Below are 21,424 nucleotides of genomic sequence, written 5' to 3' on the forward strand. Positions count from 1 at the left end.
GCTCCTCTGGGATGGCAAGTTCCCCTAGGTGTGCAGGCGTTGGTAGTTGAGGTCTATAACGTCTGATGGATCTGTAGTTAAATTCCTGCTATACTCGGCGTCACATAAACAACATACTGTTAAAATTTGAATAAAATATTTTCTACGACTTTATTGACACCAACCGTCGTTTAAATTGACTTAAATGACTTGCTCATTCGTTTAGCCAAACAGCTTCTCAAAAACAAGTCGCTTATTAGCTTAAATCACGCGTAACAAATCCTTACGGGAAAATCCCATACTAATATCCGCCATGTTGGTTTTTACCGGACGATTTGTTTACAAACGAAGTTCGTAAGTTCCCGTCGAACTCCGGTGACAATCGTCTGCTTGATCAACTTCTCGGTATTGTACGTTGTTCGCGTAAAGTAAATCCGAGATATCCGAAATAACGCCGAAGTGCATTCTGGGTTCTTCGGTTTTTGGACAAACTATTTTAACGTAAACAACATCTCCTAGCAACCCGATCACTGTAAACATGGCCGACTTTTTACAATGTAAATATTGGCACCTAGAATTAAAATCTGACCGGAATTTAACGATTCAATGTTTAGGGAGAAGCCGTTTGGCTAAACGAATGAGCAAGTCATTTAAGACAATTTAAACGACGGTAGGTGTCAATAAAGTCGTAGAAAATATTTTTATTCAAATTTTAACAGTATGTTATTTATGTGACGCCGAGTATAGTGTAGTCAGCAGTATGGCGTCCGGATATTTACAAACATAACGTAATCAATATTACCCATAATTCTCGGTTCATAAAAATTGCGAAACGAAAATGAACCAAAACGAAACGAAAATAATCGATATAAGAAAGAATCGAAACAAATCAATTGACTAAAATGAATTAATTCGTTATAAAAACATAATTTAACTGTACAAAATGAAACAGATTGAAGCGAAACTAAATGCAATAAAAGAAATCTTTTAAGAGGTTTTGCAAATTTAAGAACCATAATGTTAACCAGTGCCGGACGATTCGACCAAAGTACATTTCGGACCATGACAATCAATAATTCCTTATGAGTGCCAGACAATTCGACCGATAGACATATCAGACTATGACAATTAGCGTAATTGGACAAATATATATCATTACAAAATTTATCATACTTGAAGGTTAATATGGTGTAGGCATTGCCTAAATCAGCGAGCACCGTGAGCTTTACCATACAGGAAGGTTACAAGTATAATATATCAAATCAGAGCTTGGGGAATGAAGCAAGCAATCGAAATCAACATTTGTTTATACATCACTTGACTGATAACCAAAAATGTCCACACTGTAGGGACCACATTGAAGATAATCATCATTTCTTGTTATCTTGCAATTATTATGCTCACCATAGGAGGTCACTGCTGTCTGTCTGCTTAGACCTTAACATATTGCTGACTGACATTTAATTTTTCATAAAATATTGATTTTATAAAAAAAAAAATAATAACAATTTATTGATCTATTCATCAGCATTTATGATTATAAATTATATATTTATCATCCACTTTAATTATTGCTGGCTAGATATTAAAAAGCATTTCAAATCAATTCCATCTTCCTTAATGAAGGGATCGGTGCATGATGTTCAGTAAACATGAAATATGCAGAAAACACCTCTTTTGTCAAGATCGAGTTAATAATTTTCAATCTTTGAACTTTATCCATCGATGTTTACAAAAAATGTATATTGATAATATTCTAAAATAAAAAAAAGTTTAATTTGAAGATAATGGAAAAGTTATGCATTATAATTTAAATTGCACAGAGAATTACTATAATATTATATATATATGTGTGTGTGTGTGTGTGTGTGTTGTCAAATCATGTGAATAACTTCTATCTGCATGTTGTACATGTTGCCTTGTATCAGGGGCGGACCCAGGATTTTAGATTGGGGGAGGGGGGGTTGCGCACAGTAAATTGTTTTTTAGATTAAATTTTGAAATATTCTTCAACAGTGGGTGAAATGTGGATATCTTTTGTGGTAAAATTAGGGAGAAATTAAAGTTTCAACCTAAAAGCGCCAAAATCTATCCCTGACAACCCATGTTTTTCAAATTATAAGGGGGGGGGCACGCCCGCCACGCCCCCGCCTGAATCCGCCCCTCTGTATGGAGAGGATATATATAGGCCTTGCCTGCTATCCAATCCTATTCAATTTATTTATTGAATAAAATATGTTTAAATCATCAAATCAGAGCTAACAAAAATTATCAAAGTTGTTTTTATTAATGTTTCTTCGGAAGCGTTAAAAGGTGTCACCTTCATCATATTACATGAGACTTTTATTTGAATACTGTAATTATCAAACTAGTCACAGGTATCAGTCATGTCCGTATGCATTTATCTTATACTCCAATAGTTCGTTTTTCCGAGTCGGACATGGTTGAGGAGCCAATGACCGCTCGTGATGCCTTAGAAATTATGCCCCGGTGATGACGAGCACGGACTGATTCCTCTGGACGTGGCCGATACCGGAACCATCTAAAACCCCACTGTCACCAGACAAGCAGACTTGAACAGCCCTCGTTTTCACAAATCAGTGAGAGATAATTAAAACATGTTAATATATTTATATAGATTACCCAAATTCTTCTGTCAATGCCATCATTTCAAAAATACTCAATATGTTATATACAGAAAAATTAAAAAAAAAAAACATACAATATAAAGTAAAATATATTGGTAAATAGTATATTATTTGAATTTAGTAGAAATCTGACCTTTCATTAGTTTTTAATTAAATTAAGAATGAATAGAAAAATGAATAATGCACGGCTAGAGATTTATGGTTTCTTTTATTTGAAAAACACACATTGGGACTAATGGACAATGTAACATGTTTTTATTTTAATATTTTAATTTTATATTAGGAGGATCATGTATTGTGTAACGACCGCCTAGTACTGTGAGACTTGATCAAATCAGGTTATGATCATCGAAACAGGAGGCGTTCCTTTGCTGAATGGTCATATTAATCACTTCATATTGAGAAATAATATCAGTTATTTGTTCGAGGAGTACCAGCTTGAAATGCATCTTTCAAATTGTGCGTGAATAAAATGGACTGAATAGTATAGGATATTAGGATATCAATCTTTTCTGTGACGATGGGGCGAAGTCCTAAAAAGCAAGAACCATCATTGTTATTAAACAATCTGTAATTATCATTAAACATTATACATGATATTTGCATCGTTAAATGTGTGGTAATGTGAAGAAGAATAACCTTTTTTATCACGTACGTACACATAAGTGGTACAAATCGTGTAAGTGTTCATTTACGGGAAATAAAATGATCAACAGTGGTCCTTAAGAATTTTTCTCACTGATTATCATTAAGCTAACGGATGAAAAGTACCTGTTAAACAACTATATAGACGGGACGTATTATGGTATACCGTTGTCTGTCCGTCCGTCCGTCACACGTCGCAGAATAACTCAAATTCGCTTTTACGGATTCAAATGAAATTTTAGCACAATATTAATATCAACGGAAGAAAACTCCCTTTCGATTTTGAAGAATTTTTTATTCGCCGTTCCAGAGTTACAGAACTTTATTCACTTAAAAATTTATATTATCGTCAAATCTGTTGTAATAACTCAGCTGTACTGATTATATTCGTGAAATTTTGCATACAGTTTTATAGACATGCTAGATTATGGTAACCGTTGTATAATGGTAAACCATTGTCCGTCCGTCCGTCCATTGGTCCTTCCGTCCATCACTCAAATTCGCTTTTACGGATTCAAATGAAATTTTAGCACAATATTAATATTCACCGAAGAACGCTCCCTTTCGATTTTGAAGAATTATTTATTTGTCGTTCTAGAGTTGCGGAACTTTATTCACTTAAAAATCTATATTGTTGTCAAATCTGATGTAATTACCACGACATAAGATTGCTGCTTACTTACAGTTTTGAAAAGCTGTATTATATTGGGACCAACAAACGACTTCAATTCTACAATAGATTTGATTTTTATGAATACTGACAATTATCAGAGTGGTACCCTAGAAACTTATTACTCTGACCACAAGGCAATATGGACTTCCTTAAAGTAGAAGTAGAAGGAATTGTACTATTAACTGTAGGTCTTACCTCATAATAATATTATTACATAATGAATTATTTGTCCAGTTTTCAATTCTGTAGTTTATTATAGTTTTATCTAGTTCAAAAACAAAGAATCCCTTTTAAATGCTATTGTATACTTTCATCATGTCAAACAGTTGTGAGATCATTTATACTTTTTGAATAACTGAAGAAAAAACTTTGCTCACTATTTGTACAAACTAATTTTTTGGTAATCAGAAATCAGGTTATTGTTTTCTGAAATTTATACCATCAGCTCTTCTTACGGACGGACGGACGTATCTTGCGCTCTTAGCATAGCTGTTTATTAAACTTTGACGTGCATATGATGCAGTTAACAAAATCCAGCCACTATAACCTTTAAGAACAATTCAAAATAAGGATAGTTCCTTTCTGTCTGAATTCAGTAAATGTGCTTTTCAATGTTTGATAATGATTATTGTGAATGTTTTAATTTCAGTTTTCCAAATTTTGTTTTATTACGTTTTTTGATGTTGGGAATTGATTTGTTAAATACTGTTATGATACAATTCCTTATTTCACCGAGTTGTATCAATCAATCATTGTAAAATATGTTTTGTTTTGTTTTTGTTTTTTTTTGTCAGTGCATATTGAGTGTTGCCTCAACGCATATAACGTATATAACAATGACTGGTAAATTGTTACGTAGTAGTGTAAACGGATGTAATGTTAATGCCCCATACATAGCTGGAGGTATATCGTTATTATGCTGCCCGGCCCATCCATCCGTTATAATCAGTCCCCCTCCCTGGAACTGGTGAGTGGAGTTCGATGAAATTTTCAGAAATTCTTTTTCACATGACACCATTGTGAACATACTTTATATTTAAATTTCGTTTTCTTTCTTCGTCTGAATGACTTTTGGGGTTTAAGATTTGAGATTGTTGATAAGCCATTATTTGCTCATTTTGCTCCAAATTAGTGTACAAAATTGGCAAAAAGTGGAGATGCAACCCCGCCCGCCATGGATTCGCCACCGGAAATTCAATTTAATTAGAATACACATCTACATCAAAATCTAAGTAACCAACAGGATGTTACAGTTAAACAACGAGCAATGCAACCGCATTACATTAATTTAAAGAGGCTAAAAGGCTACAGATAAAGATAGTATGGTATAGCCAGCTCACAATTAGGCTTGTAAGTTTCGATCTAGACTTAACCTTCTTGAACATCGAAGACCGATTTGTATTTAGTATGCTACATGTACTTCGGTACATCAATATGATGATTAGTTATCAGAATATTTTATCGTGTTATAACGATTACCAAATTTATTGTACTGTAGAAAAAGTTTTATATCTGTAATACGAGCAAAGTCTACATCCGCGTATTGCACCTACATTTGTATTTCCGGTATTGTTAAGTCATTGAAAAAAGACACAAAAGTAAGACAGAATAGGCAAATGATTGTCCATTAAAAAAGTAATTCAACATACCGAATCTAGATACAGTAAATCATTCTTTTTATTTCCTTTTTTTTTTTTTGGTGTGTTTATGTTTGTTTATGAACTGCATACTTGAATACTAATTTAAGTTTATCTTTAAGCCCCCAAAATATCACTAATTTTTTTAAAGTTTGTACTTGTTTACTGTTAAAATCATTTATTTAATAGATAATTACTTTTCACTATAAAACATAATATATCTATGTGTTTGTATTGAGAATTATTTTGTAGAAGATTTTTATTTATATTATGAAAAAAGATGATGCATCAACTTTTATTTACTATAATTATGTTTTTAACATTTATTTTGTTTGAAAATTTGTTTTATGAAGTCAGGTGTTTGGTTGGTTATGATTTTATTCTCTCGTTTTATATCTGCATAATTCCACCCAAGGCTTATGAACATATATCATTTTGGGATATTATTATTAGTTGTTCGCCTTCTAAAATCTCTCCTGTTGCACCGAGAGTGACACACAAAAAGAAATAGTATGAATTCCATACACATGTGACTTTTTTTTTATTTATAAACGACTTGTCCGATTTTACAAGTCCATCTATACAAGCTCGTAAATTCTTTAAAAGCATATTTAATCTTATGATAAAGTGTATTTTAAATGTGATATATTTCTTTTCATGTGATTTTATTAATAAGACTTATTTATGTTTGATTTTAATTTGTACTTTGTTAATAAAAGATCATTATGCGGTAATGTTACGACCACAGGGCTTGTTCATTTTGTACATGTAAGTTTCGACACTTGACCATGTGAGTTCACGAGAGTGGATCCCTAACACTCATTAAAAGGCACAGGAAATGGTCTTTCAACAAAAATCTCTTATGGGTAATATAATGATACTGAGCATCTTATGCGCTTATACATCGTATCAGTCCCACAGAAATGGCAGTAAAATTTGTTCTTTTTACTTGTAATTTTCTACAGTAACACATGACACACAATTTCAATTTTAGATACATCTTTTTCGAACGCCACTAAGTTATCAGTATCTGGCTAATCGAGAAATAGAATCGCGATCAGGTGTCCTGCGTTTCCACGGAAGAGCGTCTTTAAAGTCAAAGGGTAAAAAGCGAAACTATACATGTATCGACTGCGTAGGAAAAATGAGCTCAACTTCAAAAATCAAATGCGGTGTTACTAAAATTAATAAATGTACTAAAACAACTGCAACATATTTACATTATTATCCCAAATGAAACAATCATCTTCAATTACTATTTTCGATTCTTCAAGTACAATCATATGCATTAAATTTATCAAATAACCACAAGGAAGTTTATTTAAAATAATTAAATTAAGTTACATAACTTATCATACAATTTTAATATTATCACTTAATGAATTTGAATTCTATAACAGGAAACAAATTACATCTTTAGTTTGTGTATATTGTGGTATAATATCTTTTAAATTACAATAGATGAAGCATTTATTTCGCATTTCCTAAAAACATTGTAATTGTAGGAAGAATGTAATATACAATTACAAGTAATTTGTTCATTACAATCAAGCACAAACATACGTGCATGTACTGGTACAATAAAATTTCATGTATGATCTGGGTGAAACAAAGGAACTTCTATAAGTTAATAAAGGTTACGTTGTACACATTAATAAACTATTTATAATTAATAAGTACATGTGTATCTAAAACCTAGGTTTGAAGCAAAATATTAAAATATTTTTCACACGGTAGCATTCTGCCACTGTATAATAGTGATATCTATTAATTCTTATTTCTGAATTGTTATTTTAAACAAATATTTTTTGCAACAGTGTATTTTTATCAAACAGTGATTGTTTTTTTCTCTTCAGGAATGCACCAAATAAAATTAACAATAATTGTATCTACAGTTTGTAGAGCTATCAATATTTGCTAAATATAATTATAACTGAGATACTGATAAGAAGAATTTCATCATGACATGAATTTATTTGTTGGACGCCACTTATTTCCATCTAGCAGGTGAAGCTGGTTATCAATCAAGGAGTAAGTAATGTCATTATGTCTAAACACTTGATATTCTTTTGGTTCCGAGCGTTTTGATTCATAGTTATACCCCAAATCTTGTCCATATCTAGCCTTTGAAGAGTATCTGTCATTCTCCACGGCTGCCTTGTTAGGTCTTAATCGAGATGTGGTGCTGTCTGTCTGGTACCTGTACTGGGTTGAAGGTTTAGTTAGTGTTGAATCCGTATCATGACCATAATAACTTTGAAGATCTTGATATGTTGGTGGTGGTGGAGAAGACGGAGAGTCTTCACCATAGGCAGAAGAATGCTGATATCCAGCCCGCGATGAACGAGTGTCCTTAAAGAATTCATTCACTCGTTGATCAGAATCTTTTGCATATGTACGGCCGCCATGATAGCCATCAGAATATTTTGATCCAAACTGTCCTAGACTGTCGAAATCTTTGTCATAATTCTGCTTGGATGTATTGTGAAGTACCTTTCGCAAGTGTTCGTCATGAGTTTCTCTCTCGTACCCTTGCGATGGTTCTGATTTATCGCTTGTCCTAGCTGCTCTGGGTTCTTGTTTTGTCTTTGCAGAGCCAGGTCTACCACGTTTAGGCTCCGATCTAAGCGATGGCACTGGTTGAACAACTCCTTTTGACAGAATCGCTCCACCCTCTTCAATCAACATCGGAAGCCATACAACAAAGGAGACCGTATCCCCTTGTTTAGTAAATTCTTTGTATTGATCCTTATCGTATGACTCCCCGCTTGGTACTTGTTCTGCAAACACTAATGGTGGACTGTGTGTGTTCATCAGCCAACAGATCTCTATACATTTATTTGTGTACTCCGGTAATCTGTCGGCATATCGTGCCTTAGTAGTTAATTTTGAATACTCCTGCGATTAAAAAAAACGCAGCCTTTATAATCAAGAGGTCCGAATTTAAACACACATAATGACCTGTCACAAATTACTGAATCTTGGAAGTGCACGTAAAATGTATTAAGGTTATTTAATATAGACAGAAAAACATTTAATCCATCCCACACAGCTGTATCATAAATTCGAAATTAAATAAGTAAACAGCCTTATATAACGGATATATAGCGTTATATAAAATGATCAAATGGTATTTAAAGATTAGCCTATGAGATGAAAACAGAAATATTGAATTTTATCAAAAGAGACGTTACATTATATAGATAAATATACATTGTATTTCATACGTGGAAGTAATATAATTAGAGCCTTTGAAAACATCAATTGTGTTAGACCCATATGGGTCTAAATACATGTACCACAAAACTGAATTTCGAACATATAATTATTTGCAATGTCTACATGTATTAATGTCTTTGTCTTCTTCAAGTGTATCTACTAGTTTTTTGAAGGGATGGTAGTAAACATGGTAAGATGAAATTGACACGTAAAAAAAAGATTTTTTTTACAATTCGAAATCAATTTAAATTATAGGCAATTACTATATACTTAAAATTATTACATTTATAATATGATGCTTTTTACCTTCTGTAAATTACTTATTATTTCCTTGATTCTGATTTTAACACAGTTCTCTAGCATCTGATTGATTTGTTTATCTCCTGCTCTATCAGCACTAGAGCTGTCACCATACCGTCCTGAGGTAGACACCTAAAAGTTAGTAAATAAAAAAAAAAAAAAACATTCTCAGGCTTCATAAACATTGGGGTAATATCTTATTGTGTTTTATTTTAGTGAAAAGACAAAAAATGATCCAATATCTGACATGATTTAAGAAGGAGATAAAATCCCAATGCTATTTATTGCTAAGTCCCTCCAACTTCGCCATTAGATCACAGTCCGACATTTTTTTGAAGGTATATCAGCTTCTTCTTTTTGCACCAAAGTCACCACATGCACATCATGAGCAGCACTACTACCTTCAGATATGATATATGTCAATGACAGAACTATTAAAAACACTCATGATTTCAGGAGACCGATTGATATAAGAATTATTCCCGAATACTGGAAAGGAGAAGGGGCGGTAAAAAGCTCTTACTGGCCTAAAGTACAACTGAAAATTAATCATAAAGTGTAGAAAGAAAAAGGTGAATGTGGATTCTTGAATCCATAACAAATAAAAGAACATAAATACTTCTGATAGTTATTGTATTAAAAGGACAAAAGAATTATTAGAAGTTTGCAAACATTCTGAATTTTTGTCAATTTTGTATTTTTTTTTTATCATTTTCTGATCATGTCATTGCCAAGGAAACGGTGTCCATCCCCAGGAAACAACTTCATATTTAGTAAAGAAAAATCATTATTTCATAGTTTATCATAATTTGAAAATATAAAGTTGTTTCTATGAAGTAAATATAACCGAATAAAAAACAACAAAATTAACCATTTTCAACAGTTTTTGTTAAATGGTGTACATTTGAATAGATGTGGTACCATTATGACGCCATTACAAAGAACTAATTATTTATCACAAAACATTCTTTTTCCTAAAATTTATATATTTTATTCTGTTATGAACATGTCTTATGTACTTACAACAAAGTTGATATTTTCGGCAATATTATATCATAATGTCCCTATACCTTTGCTCTATTGTTTCGACTTCCTTTTTAAATAAGCAAAATTATTAATTAATATGTATAAACTTTACTAGACACCTTAAGCTATAAATGATGCTGGTATTCATGCAATACTTCTTTAAATTTCCTGATCCCAGAAGGAATTGCAGTAATTAATTCATAAAATAGCGGTTGCATAAAAATTACATTTCCTGGGTTTCAAGATGAAAAAAAAACCACCACGAGTTTCGTGTAGCAGTAATTATGTGTTGATCCTTGGGTAAGCTGTTACTTACAGGGTTATCCAACTGCCTTTTTAAATTTTCAATTTGTTCTCTTTTAGCCCTTGTGCAAAAACTGTAGACATGCTTAAAATAGAAACAAATATATATATATATATATTTATTTTTCAGTATTAACCGTACATGCTAAACAAAATCATCTTGAAATAATTATTCAATAGTGTATTGCCATGGAAAGTAAAAAACCAAGGTTATAGCGGTAATCAAAATAATGTAATCAAGGGACAAAGATTTGTTTGTTTGTTTGTTGGGGTTTAACGTCCGAGCAGCAATATTTCAGCTATAATCAGACGATGAACATGAAATTGATGATAAAATGAACATGAAATGATGATGAAATGAAAAAGGGATGGGACACAAGGACAATGGGGTCGACAAATTATGATTGCCACTGGAAATAGGGAGAGGTGGGTAGGGTCGGGCAATTTAGCCTCCTGTGGCGGAGCCCTATGGTTCCTACTCCGGGAGAATACCACAGTAGGGTTCTTTAACGTGCGAGAAACGTGACATCTTTCCCAACACGGTGCACCACTATGGTTTGCGGTCAGGTTTTCCGAATTATAGCCTGACAACCCCAGCATGCAACGCGCCAGGGGTACCCCATTCCACCACCTGGGGCACACACCCCAGTTGCTCTGTGGGCAGAGCGCCCTAGCCCCCGACTAGGGTTCTGAGCACTATTTAGTCGCCTTTTACGACAAGCTTAGCGCTGCTGCAGGCCTATTCTTTTAACACCCGGACCTGCACGGGTGAACAGGGACAAAGACCAGACATGGAAAACAGACATACACAACAAAGAATATAAAGTAACTAAAATCATACAAAGCAACTCGGACTCCACTAAAAACTGGGAACATGGACCAGGTGCACCGGTAGGGTCAGCGTCCTCTGCTTTTCTAGAAACACCCGCCGAGTTGCTTATAAAAACTCAAGTCCGGGGTAGACGAATTTCAAAGAGGAAAGGAAAACCATGACACGTTGAACAAATCAGTTTTCATAACGCAGATGGATACACCGTAACGATCCACGATATCATACATGATGACGAACATAGGGTTTGTAAGTCTCGTTCTAGTTTCAATTTTCCCTCCGGAATTTTAGATGTAGAACGTTTTGAAATCCGAAGGCCGGTCTACATTTTATCGTTCACTTCCGGGAAATGGAAACGCTGTATCACTACGCAAAATCTTCTATTTCTATGTTTTTCTTAAAAAAATTTCAGTAGAACTAGATATTTGTCATTTTTATCAGTATTTTTCACAAAAATATATTTTGCTTTTAACAATGAACTAAATGCTATGCTAATGACGAATCTCTATGCATTTGAATGGGAGATAAGGACCCATTCTCATGAAATCACGGAGTCACGTGACGAGACTTACATATCCTATAAAAGTGTGAAAAATAGTTAAAACAGCATTTGAGTACAATTTATGCTCATTTAAGGAGGTAGACCTAGGGTAAGGGACATAACTCTTACAATTCATTGGAACGTTTGTATTCAGCATTTTACATCAATCTCATGTAAGCATCAAAGTAACTTGGACTGATTTCATTCCGTTTCAAATGAAAGCTTGATAGGCTTTGGTGAAATTGAATAAGATTCAAACATATCACTGATTTCAAGAGTTATGTGCCTTACCCTAGGTATACCTCGTTAATGAATCTAACTCATGACCTTAAGATCCTGTGAGGATACAAACAGCCCACACACAACGAAAAAGGAAATAAATACAAAAACAAGGCAACTATGATAAGAACGGTTACAGTAGGCCTTACGTTCAAAATGAAAAAAAAAGCTAAATATGAAATAATTTAAAACAAAATGTTAAACGAGTGCACAAGCCAATTACGTCCCCATTTAAAAAAAAGACTTTTTTAATTCTAGATGTGAACCTTCAGAGACCTCATTTCTTCTATCAATACAGATGAAACGAAATTTCCCCAAAATAAATAGTGATCTCACTTACATTTTGTACCTGGGATGTAAAAATATCCCAAAGTCTTGAGTCAATAAGATGTTTACTTTCGAGTTTTTGGTCATTAAAGGTAAAAGTTTAAGTTTTTTGACTGCTATGACCTTGACCTTGAACGAAATTCCCTTTAAATCAATATGGTCCTCACTTCCATGGTATGTAACAATATCCCAAAGTTTGGTTTGAATCAAAAACAACATTTTTGAGTAGTCATCCGGAAACCTCAATTTTATGGAAACAAAGTTTTTGGCCGCTGTGACTACGACCTTTAAACGAAATTTTCCCCAAAAATCAATAGGGATCTCACTTACTGAGTATGTAAAAATATTCTTAAGTTTGATTTGAATCAGAAGTAAACTTTTCCAGTTACCGTCCGGCAACCAATATTGACGCATGCCCGCCCACCCGCCATCACCAATCAAATAGCCGAATTCATTCTGACAATTTCGTTCCAACTCGGCTAAAACCGGACACAATACGAACACTTGCTCATTCTAAGGTGACGAACATTTCTTTAACGATGAAAAAACTGAAGCGAGAACATAGTATGAAGACAGCAGCCATTAATTGAAGACGAACCGTATGATCATGGCCAGTACTCAAAGTAATGTTCTATGACAAGTTGCATTAGACCTCGAATAGCCATACTTACAGCTGTCCTTGAATATAATACAAGAGTAATATAAAAACATAAAATATAAAAATAATACTTTATACAACCTGATAACACTCCCAGAATGAATTGTACCCCTTCTACGGGTACGGCCAATCGTATCTCTTATACATAAACTGGATAATAAAAATGCTTTTCTACATTCTCTTAGAGAATTCAAAGAACATTATTATAGAGAAACAAATATAAAATTTAATGAAATTATGTATAATTTAAAGTTATAGCAAAACCTATTAAAAAGATGGATGCTAAATAACTGCCCAAGGTAGATATAAATAAAAATTAAATAACGAGCAAATTTAATAACAGGATCAGGTAAGCAACTCAAGACGTCTGCATGAAGCAATTGCAAATGGAAATTCCCGCCAAAAAATGGACTATGAAAGACACAATGAATTTACCTTTATTATTTCTAACAGGAATCTAGTACCAGTTTCTTCGTCTAGTTTTAAATTGGTTAAGTCTTCAAGTGCGTCCGTCCAATCATTATCGTATAACGAGTTGTACTTCTCAGCTATTTTTGTGGATCGATTTGGGTCACTCAGGTCAGCAATGCCAGAATTGTTCTCGTTTAGTTTCTGTCCCATCTCTTTGCTCAATCTGAAAGGTAATTTAAATGAATTGATAAGATCACATAACCTCGTTCGCTCCAGGAAAACAATTGATCAGAATTTAAAAATTTTGTTTATGGTTTTACTCATAGGAGAAACAGATTCTTCCTCATTTCTCCCGGGTATTAAAGGATTTCTCCACTCTCGATAGTTAAATTTTAGATTTTAACTATTTGATCGACCCTGATCCTCATTACATCTAGATACAGGAACATTCATTTGTTTCAAAATATTAACTGAATGTAGTGATTCTTGCACAGTATCAATATTTAATATATCAAGTAATTTATCATCAGGTCCTGTGAAAACTGACAAAACACTAGTTCTAGAATTTAAGTCCCCAATTAGTAAAAATTCCATATTCTCCTCCGATAGTAATAGCACATCAGCTTCAATGTCCAAATAAGCACCAACAGAGGTATAATATTTTGACCCTTCAGGAGGGATATAAATACATCCAATAAGTAAAGAGTCAATTTTAGAAAATGTATTTGAAAATTTCAACCACTGCACAAAATCCCAGTTTGATTTTGGAAATTTAATTTTATCTTCTAAGTTTGTTTTGCATATAACGATAATACCACCTGATTTTCTAGAACATTCATCTCTATGTTTTGCATGATAGGAATAATTAGGATGTATATTCAAAAAATCAAATCTATCAGTTTTAGATTCTAAGCATACAACTACGTCATACTTCTGAATTGTTTCAATAAATTCAGGTATTAACAATTTATTGGCAAGGCCACATACATTAACATAAGTCAATCTAAAATCATTAAAAGTTTTTAAATTATCAGTAACACTCTTTCCTCTTGTTGGCCTGTCCTATTTCAAACCCTCATCATTCCGTTGATTATCGGTACGTCGGTGCTGGGATTCATCAGAGTCTGGAATACTAATAGTATATTGCCTTCTCCGTTGGTTTTTTTGTAAGTCGACCGTTTCAATTCGGGATAGATAAACAGGTACATTATTGACATACAACACATCGGCTTTAAATTTGCAATCATTCCCCAGTCTTTTTCCCTACTAAAGATTGGCTAAAGCTCATTTCGTCTTTCATATATTTCTTTCGGTAATTGTTCATACACACTGTATGTTGTACCTTCAAGTGTTGTGGGTGCACTTTTTAGGACGAGATCCCTATCCTTTCGGCGCTCAAATCGGGCAGCGATTGACCTTGGCTTACCGTCAGTACGCGGCCGCAGTCTGTGAAGGACTTGGAATGGTATCTCTTGTTTTATTTTCATTACCCCTTTCATAAAGCGTTTCAGGTGTTGTTCCGTGTGTATATTTTCTGCCCCTTTCGATTGTTCATTACTTGCTTCATCTGCACCAGAAAAAATCAAATTCTCTCTCACAGACCTTGTCTGAACACATATTACCCTTTCTTTAAACTCGTAATTATCTGACATAATTTCGTTTTTCTCAGCTTAAAAATCCGCTATTCTTTTAGACAAGTCATTCATATTTGTCTCAGTAGAGATGATTCTGGCATTGAAATTATCCATGTCATATTTTATTGATACAATTTCACTTTCAACATAAGAAAATCACCTTTCAAGTTTAATAATCTTGTCATTAATACTAGGGAGCATATTCAGTTTTTCCATCAGATTAGGTAAGGCACTAAGTTGATCATGTTTTGTAGTAAGATCACCAATCATTGTGAATAACGATTGAGGCATCGGTGTAAAATGGGGGTCTACTGGGCTGTCAACAAATGATAATGTCTGTGCAACATGTGCAACATGACCCTGATTGGCATAAGGTGTATTGAAAGGTGTATTCTCAGGAGGGTTGACAGTGTGCTGTTCATATACATGTAATACCTTTCTTGCATCAGCAATATAATTACCGATTGGGGTTGCATGTGCCTGTAACTGGTTAGTGACCATATCATTTTGTGTTAGGTGTGACCATTGCTTTCCTTTGTTTACACACAGAAGTGGAGTTGAAGTTGAATAAAGTTCAATTTACAGTAAATAATCCACAATGATCACATCAAGAAACAGCGGTATCATTACATAAATAGACTGTTAGTAATTGTCTTTACAGATCTGCAATTGCAAGCAAAATCTCTAAATAGCAAATATATCACAGTGTTCTAGGATTTTTCAGGAATTGAGGTTTCCTTGAAAGAAATCCTTATAAAATAAACTTTCCCACAGTCAGTGACTGCTTTCCTAACAAAACAAATCCTTACAGCATATGAATTTTTCAACTTGATATGGGAAAGTGTAACAGTATCTTATGTTCCCTGACCCAATTTTCACATGCTCCGGGTAGAGGGAAATAGGAATCTTAGAACACTGTATCACAGATAACACTATAACCAGATTTGTTTTAATATAAGGTCATTGTAATGAAAGGCCTAACCCCTACAAAATAATATTAAAAGTAATTAGTAAATCAACCTGCCTACCTGGACAATGCACTGTCTTTCTCAGATTTAATCTGTCGAATTTCATCTTCTTTTCCTTGTAACAGACTCCTCAAATGCTGTATCTTTTCTTCGCCTTCAGCAGCAGTCTTTTCTTTTGCTTCTTTAATCAACTCTTTGGCTTTGGAAATAATTTGTTCATGTTTTTCAAGTAATTCTTGGTACTTCTGTACGTTGCTGTCATAAGCTTCTTTTAATGCATCATAATCATTTTGCTTCTTCTGCAACTCCGATCTCAACTGCTCTACAGCTGTATCTGAACCCTACCAAATGAAGATGAAATTTTTTTTTGTGTGTATTTTTTATACTTACTGAACAGAAAGTATAAAATACAATGTACCGCTTACTATAATTATTACTGTGCAATCCACATATCAATCTTGATTCTAATTGAGAAAAACATTAATGTTGAAGAAACTCTCTCAAATGTACAGACACCATATTTAAAACTCCAGCTTATCATTGGTATGTACAAAATTAAACAGACTTGAGTGTATTGAAAGTGAAAGTGGTCAACAAGCCAAAAACGTTACAAGCATAATTGTATTCTCTAAATTAATTGTTTTAAATTAATACATTTAGAATTTACTTACTGTTCATACATGACCAAATCGTTGAGGTCTTTTTCGTTTTAGCTCTGACGATGTGTATAACTTATACTTTCCAAAATTAAGTCAGTTCAAACACAAATGGTATTAAATACAGTAATTTCTGGGTATGTACGTTATACATGCTTACATTTATTCCTTGCAAACTTTACTTACAGAACTGGACTGTTTTATGTTATCCAAGTCAATGTTTTTCAGTTCTTTCAATAAGGACACAATCTTATCCATTTCAGATGTCTCGGGACTAGTCCTACCATTGAAGCTGGTTTCTAAAGGTCTGGGGGAAGCTTGGTGGTCTCTTGTGACTGTAGTTTTTTGTATAGGCGATACTTTCTCTGTATCACTTCGGTTATCGTCGAAGCGGTTACGCGTTGATGCCATATCGTGTTTGCTGGATGAAAAAAGTCTAGTCGCTGTGTTGTTTTGTCTGCTTCTTGAACTGACGGAACCATGGTCGTAGTGTTGTTTTGTCGATGTTAATGTTCTGTCGTTTGGATATAAAAAGTCGTCTAAATTCGCCTGATGTCTGCCTGTTGCTCCAACTATCTTGCTATATTTATTTCTATTATAAGAATCCATAGTCTGGAGCTGTCTGAAACATATTAGGATATCTTTCATGTCATATCCTCTTCATTTGTAATGAGAGAAAATAGATAACTCAATTCAATAAACAGCTGCATCACGAGCGCAAAATACGCTCGTCGACTTGTGGAAAAAAAGAAAAACAAAACAAAACAAAAAAACAATAAATGTTTTGGGAATAACACGGGGTTGTACAGGATGTCATGCTAAGTATATCCTGACTCATTCCTAATCCCCGCTTAACAGGAAGTTAAATGGGACCAACAAAAATAGCTAACAAAATCTTCTATTTGATACCAAATTGAAGCAATTATTCTGATTAAGGGAGCAAACGATTTTTTTGCAACGAAAATTTTGCATGTCAATACACAAATTAAAAATTTCAAATTTTCATAAAACAGAAACTTGATACAAGAGAGAGAAACAAAACTTATTACAACATGTTTCAGTGTTCATGGTACATATGTATAATGTTTCTCTAAAATTAATTCCCATATTGGTTCTTTCTCAGGGCTATTCCCATCAATAAATATATGGGAAGGTTGGAGGGTACTTTTCTTGTGACCAAACCACTCATACATATTTCGAAGGATTAATGCACCTCCTGAAATGAAAGGTAAAAAAAAACCTTTTTACAAAAAAACAAAGCTCAAATAAAAATTCAATGACTCAAAATAAAGTCAAGAATCATCATGAAAAAAGTATACAGAACTTCAGATTCATGTAACTAATAATGTGTAAAGTTTTATGTCATAATCAAAATAGTTTTTGAGATACGGCGACATGTGAAAGAAACACCCCTTTTTTCGTTAAAAAGTCCCGTAACTCGAAAAGTTTAATATAATTATCACCAAAAAGTATACAGACCGTCTGACTACTACGGAAAAACAAATATTTGGATATAAAGGTGTTTCAAGTTACAGTGCGACATCTGAAAAAAAAAACAAAAAAAAACATGTCGTTTTTCTTTTTCTTTTTTTTTTTTTTTTTACAAATCTCAGTAATTTGAAAATCAAATATCAAATATTGAATCACCACCAACAAAGAATATAAATCTTCAGATTAATATAACTAACAAGTGTGTAAATTTTAAGCAATAATCATCAATTGTTTTTGAAATACGGCGCGACTTGTGAAAAAAAAACATCCCCTATTTTAGTCAAAAAGTCCTGTAACTCAAAAATTTCTAATATGATTTTCACCAAAAAGTAAAGAGACACTTTGACCATCATAAGAACCAACTTTGTTAAGTTTCAATAAATTTGGATAAGTAGTTCTCAAGTTTCGATACGAAATGTTTACGACGAACAGACGGACGCCGGACATTTGTATACCATAATACATACCACTGAAATTTTGAAGGGCGTAAAACACTTAATTATTCAATTATTATTAAACAATTTGAACTGTAAATTTTGTTTCAACTTTCGTTTTATGGGTCAGAAACAAGTACAATTGCTTGGTCTGGAAAGTGACAACTAATATTAGTTTTTGCTATAAAAAACCATTTCCTGACTATCATTTGTTGACAAAAAGGTTCCTGACATTTTTCAAAAAGAAAGTATGCGGCAGAATCTTAGGTTTCAAATAACCGAGCTATATTTCAGTCCCAGAATATCACCAGAAAGAAGGATTTTACATCAGTAAGTCAGTGTGGATTGCCTTTTCCTGTCTGCATGACTTCTGTATGGCAGAGCGGATTATATAAAATCGTCATTTATTTGGTAAGGGTCAAGCCAAGGTAAACGAAAACTTTATACAGGACGGATCCAGTGTTTGTGTTTAGGGGAGAAAGTAAATGTAAAGACCAAGCGAAGAAAAGCAAGACAATTTGGGATAGAATTTGTGTAAATCAAACCATATATATACATTTTGTAGTTCTTTATACAAGATGCATGTATTTAGAAATTAGTTACAATCCTTATAATTTAATATTTTGGCAAACAAATATGATAATTTGATATGTTTATTTTAATACACACACCTTTTCAGACACTATTTCATTGGTAAAATTAGTCCGGTTAAAATGGGGCATGGTTTAAAGTTCATGAACGTGTTTATTAAAAATATAAAAAAAAAACGACGCATATTTTCTAAAAGTAAAAATGGTCATATCAAAAAAGGGTAACGACAAAATTACAAAACACTAATCAGATCCATAATCATCATGTCAAATCAAAAATAAATTTGGCAAACTAAATATTACATCACCGGCGCAACTGTTACCGCAATGGTCCTGACTTGGTACAGATATTTCAAACGAAATGGTGGGCAAAATTTAGGTTTTACAGCGCGCTAAACCTACCTAGCTCTTCCATAGCATCGTGTATATAACATTGGTGATTAAATAGCATTTGCATGCTATAGCGTCATAATCGGTAAATCAGCGCTCATATCAGCACAAGGAACAATTAACAAAAACAATCATTACTCATTGTTTTAGAAGAAACTGGATATTTTTCAACCAAGAACTGATATCCAAAAAAGAATATAGTAAGGGACCTTTTGAGACGCATTTCCTCATGATTCAGGAGTATGGGGAGATATTTATGGCTTCAAGGAAATCAGAGAAGTACTTGCTCTAGCACTGCGAATCAATTGTGAAATATAAACGCCATATGCAGGAGATGAAAGAATATTGCTTCACAGGTAAGGAAATTTGTTTCAAAAGTTCTCTTTTATTATACATCTTAGTGCTAACATGACCACAAGTGGCCAATTCGAGATGTAGGTTCAAACAGTTGTAGTCGAATAAATTGAATAACTCTTCTTACTTACTTAATGTGAAAGCAAAGAATTACTGATACAAATAAGTGGTGAAATAGGTTTATCAAGACAAGTAAAAACCATGATTTAATTTCATCTTTGCATACGTATATTCTTCATCTTCGCATACATATATTCATAATTATTTTTTTCGCCTCGACCACCCCACCCTTGGGCCCGCCAATGCATGGTAACGACCATAAAACACGTACAAATGTACATGTAGTGATGACTTATCTTATACAAATGTTGCAACATAAGTTCAATGTAACCCTCAGGGCCTGTAAAAAACTAAAAGAAAAAAAAAACCTCTATATTAGTATAAAGTGCACCAGGCTTACAGTGTAGTTTCGGTAAGCTCTGGAATAACGTTGTGATATGAAAAACGAAAGAAGGGATGTTTATCATAAATGAAAGGAAAGTTCATCGACGATACGGAACGAGAAGACATCGCGTTAACATCCCATGATGGTCATGCTGTCATCATTACTGTAACAAATTTTAGTGACTTGTATTACGTGTATTTCATAAAGTAATGTGTATTTTCAAATTTTGTATGAATCATGATAGTTTGTATTGTCAACCACCCCTCATATGGAGTCATTTAATTTGGAAATAAAGTAATATTCTTCTCCTTCTTCTGTAGCCACCGAGTTTCCCCATCCCATTTATCTCTGTGAGCATGCAGGTCGGGACGAAACTGAATCCATAGTGTCTGTAGTATCAAGTTTCAAGTTCGCTGGGGTAGATGCGAGGTATAAGTAGTAATCGTTACTACACCAGCTACATGTATGAGGGTAATTTCCCTTGCAAAAAATAGGTCAAAACTCAACGTACAAACTAATATTATATGTAGCAAAAAAAAAGTTCTTTCCTTGTTACTATACATTGTACCACACATTCCACACAAGATGACTTTGATCAGTGAAAATAACAATACATGGTACATGTACATTTGTAGATTGATCAAAACAACAGTACAACCGTATAAAAATGTACATATTTCATTTTAAAATATGAAGCATAATCATATCAGTGGAATATCTACAAATCTCATTTAAGACTGTGAATTGTAAAGATTATTTCTGGCCCATTTCCTGATGATTACCTCTAAACATTAAGGTAATATCACAAACGTAAATGGCTAACAATGTGTAGGTCAACAGAAAGATTTAAATAACGCATGAACAAGTAAAAACCCGTTTATCTTGGCGGTCTACATTTAAATTTCAAGTACAATATTGCAGTAATGTGTAGGGCTTCAACTAAATTACATTTTTTGGGTATAAAACAAAGTATACTATTATTAACAA

General features: G+C 33.4%; 1 protein-coding gene and 1 long non-coding RNA gene across 2 annotated transcripts; one reads left to right on the top strand and one right to left on the bottom strand.

Moving 5' to 3' along the window:
• The first annotated feature begins 185 nt into the window (after nucleotides 1–185).
• LOC148604921 (uncharacterized) lies at nucleotides 186–3,698 on the top strand. The gene is made up of 3 exons (XR_015915745.1): nucleotides 186–649; nucleotides 2,400–2,599; nucleotides 2,911–3,698. It is a non-coding gene; the product is annotated as an uncharacterized LOC148604921 (long non-coding RNA).
• A 3,233-nt stretch (nucleotides 3,699–6,931) lies between these two features.
• On the bottom strand, nucleotides 6,932–18,232 carry LOC148604922 (uncharacterized). The gene is made up of 7 exons (XM_088547397.1): nucleotides 18,213–18,232; nucleotides 16,920–17,355; nucleotides 16,138–16,418; nucleotides 13,500–13,698; nucleotides 10,444–10,515; nucleotides 9,108–9,233; nucleotides 6,932–8,480 (listed from the first exon to the last, which is right to left on the bottom strand). Exons 2-7 carry the CDS (start codon nucleotides 17,340–17,342, stop codon nucleotides 7,542–7,544), a joined length of 2,040 nt encoding a protein of 679 aa, XP_088403523.1. The 5' UTR covers nucleotides 17,343–17,355; nucleotides 18,213–18,232; the 3' UTR covers nucleotides 6,932–7,541.
• Nucleotides 18,233–21,424: the final 3,192 nt, after the last annotated feature.

The sequence above is a fragment of the Perna viridis genome, chromosome 10 (genome assembly GCF_037379345.1).
Source record: "Perna viridis isolate PV_CMFRI_1.1 ecotype Kerala chromosome 10, ASM3737934v1, whole genome shotgun sequence".
Lineage (NCBI taxonomy): Eukaryota > Metazoa > Mollusca > Bivalvia > Mytilida > Mytilidae > Perna > Perna viridis.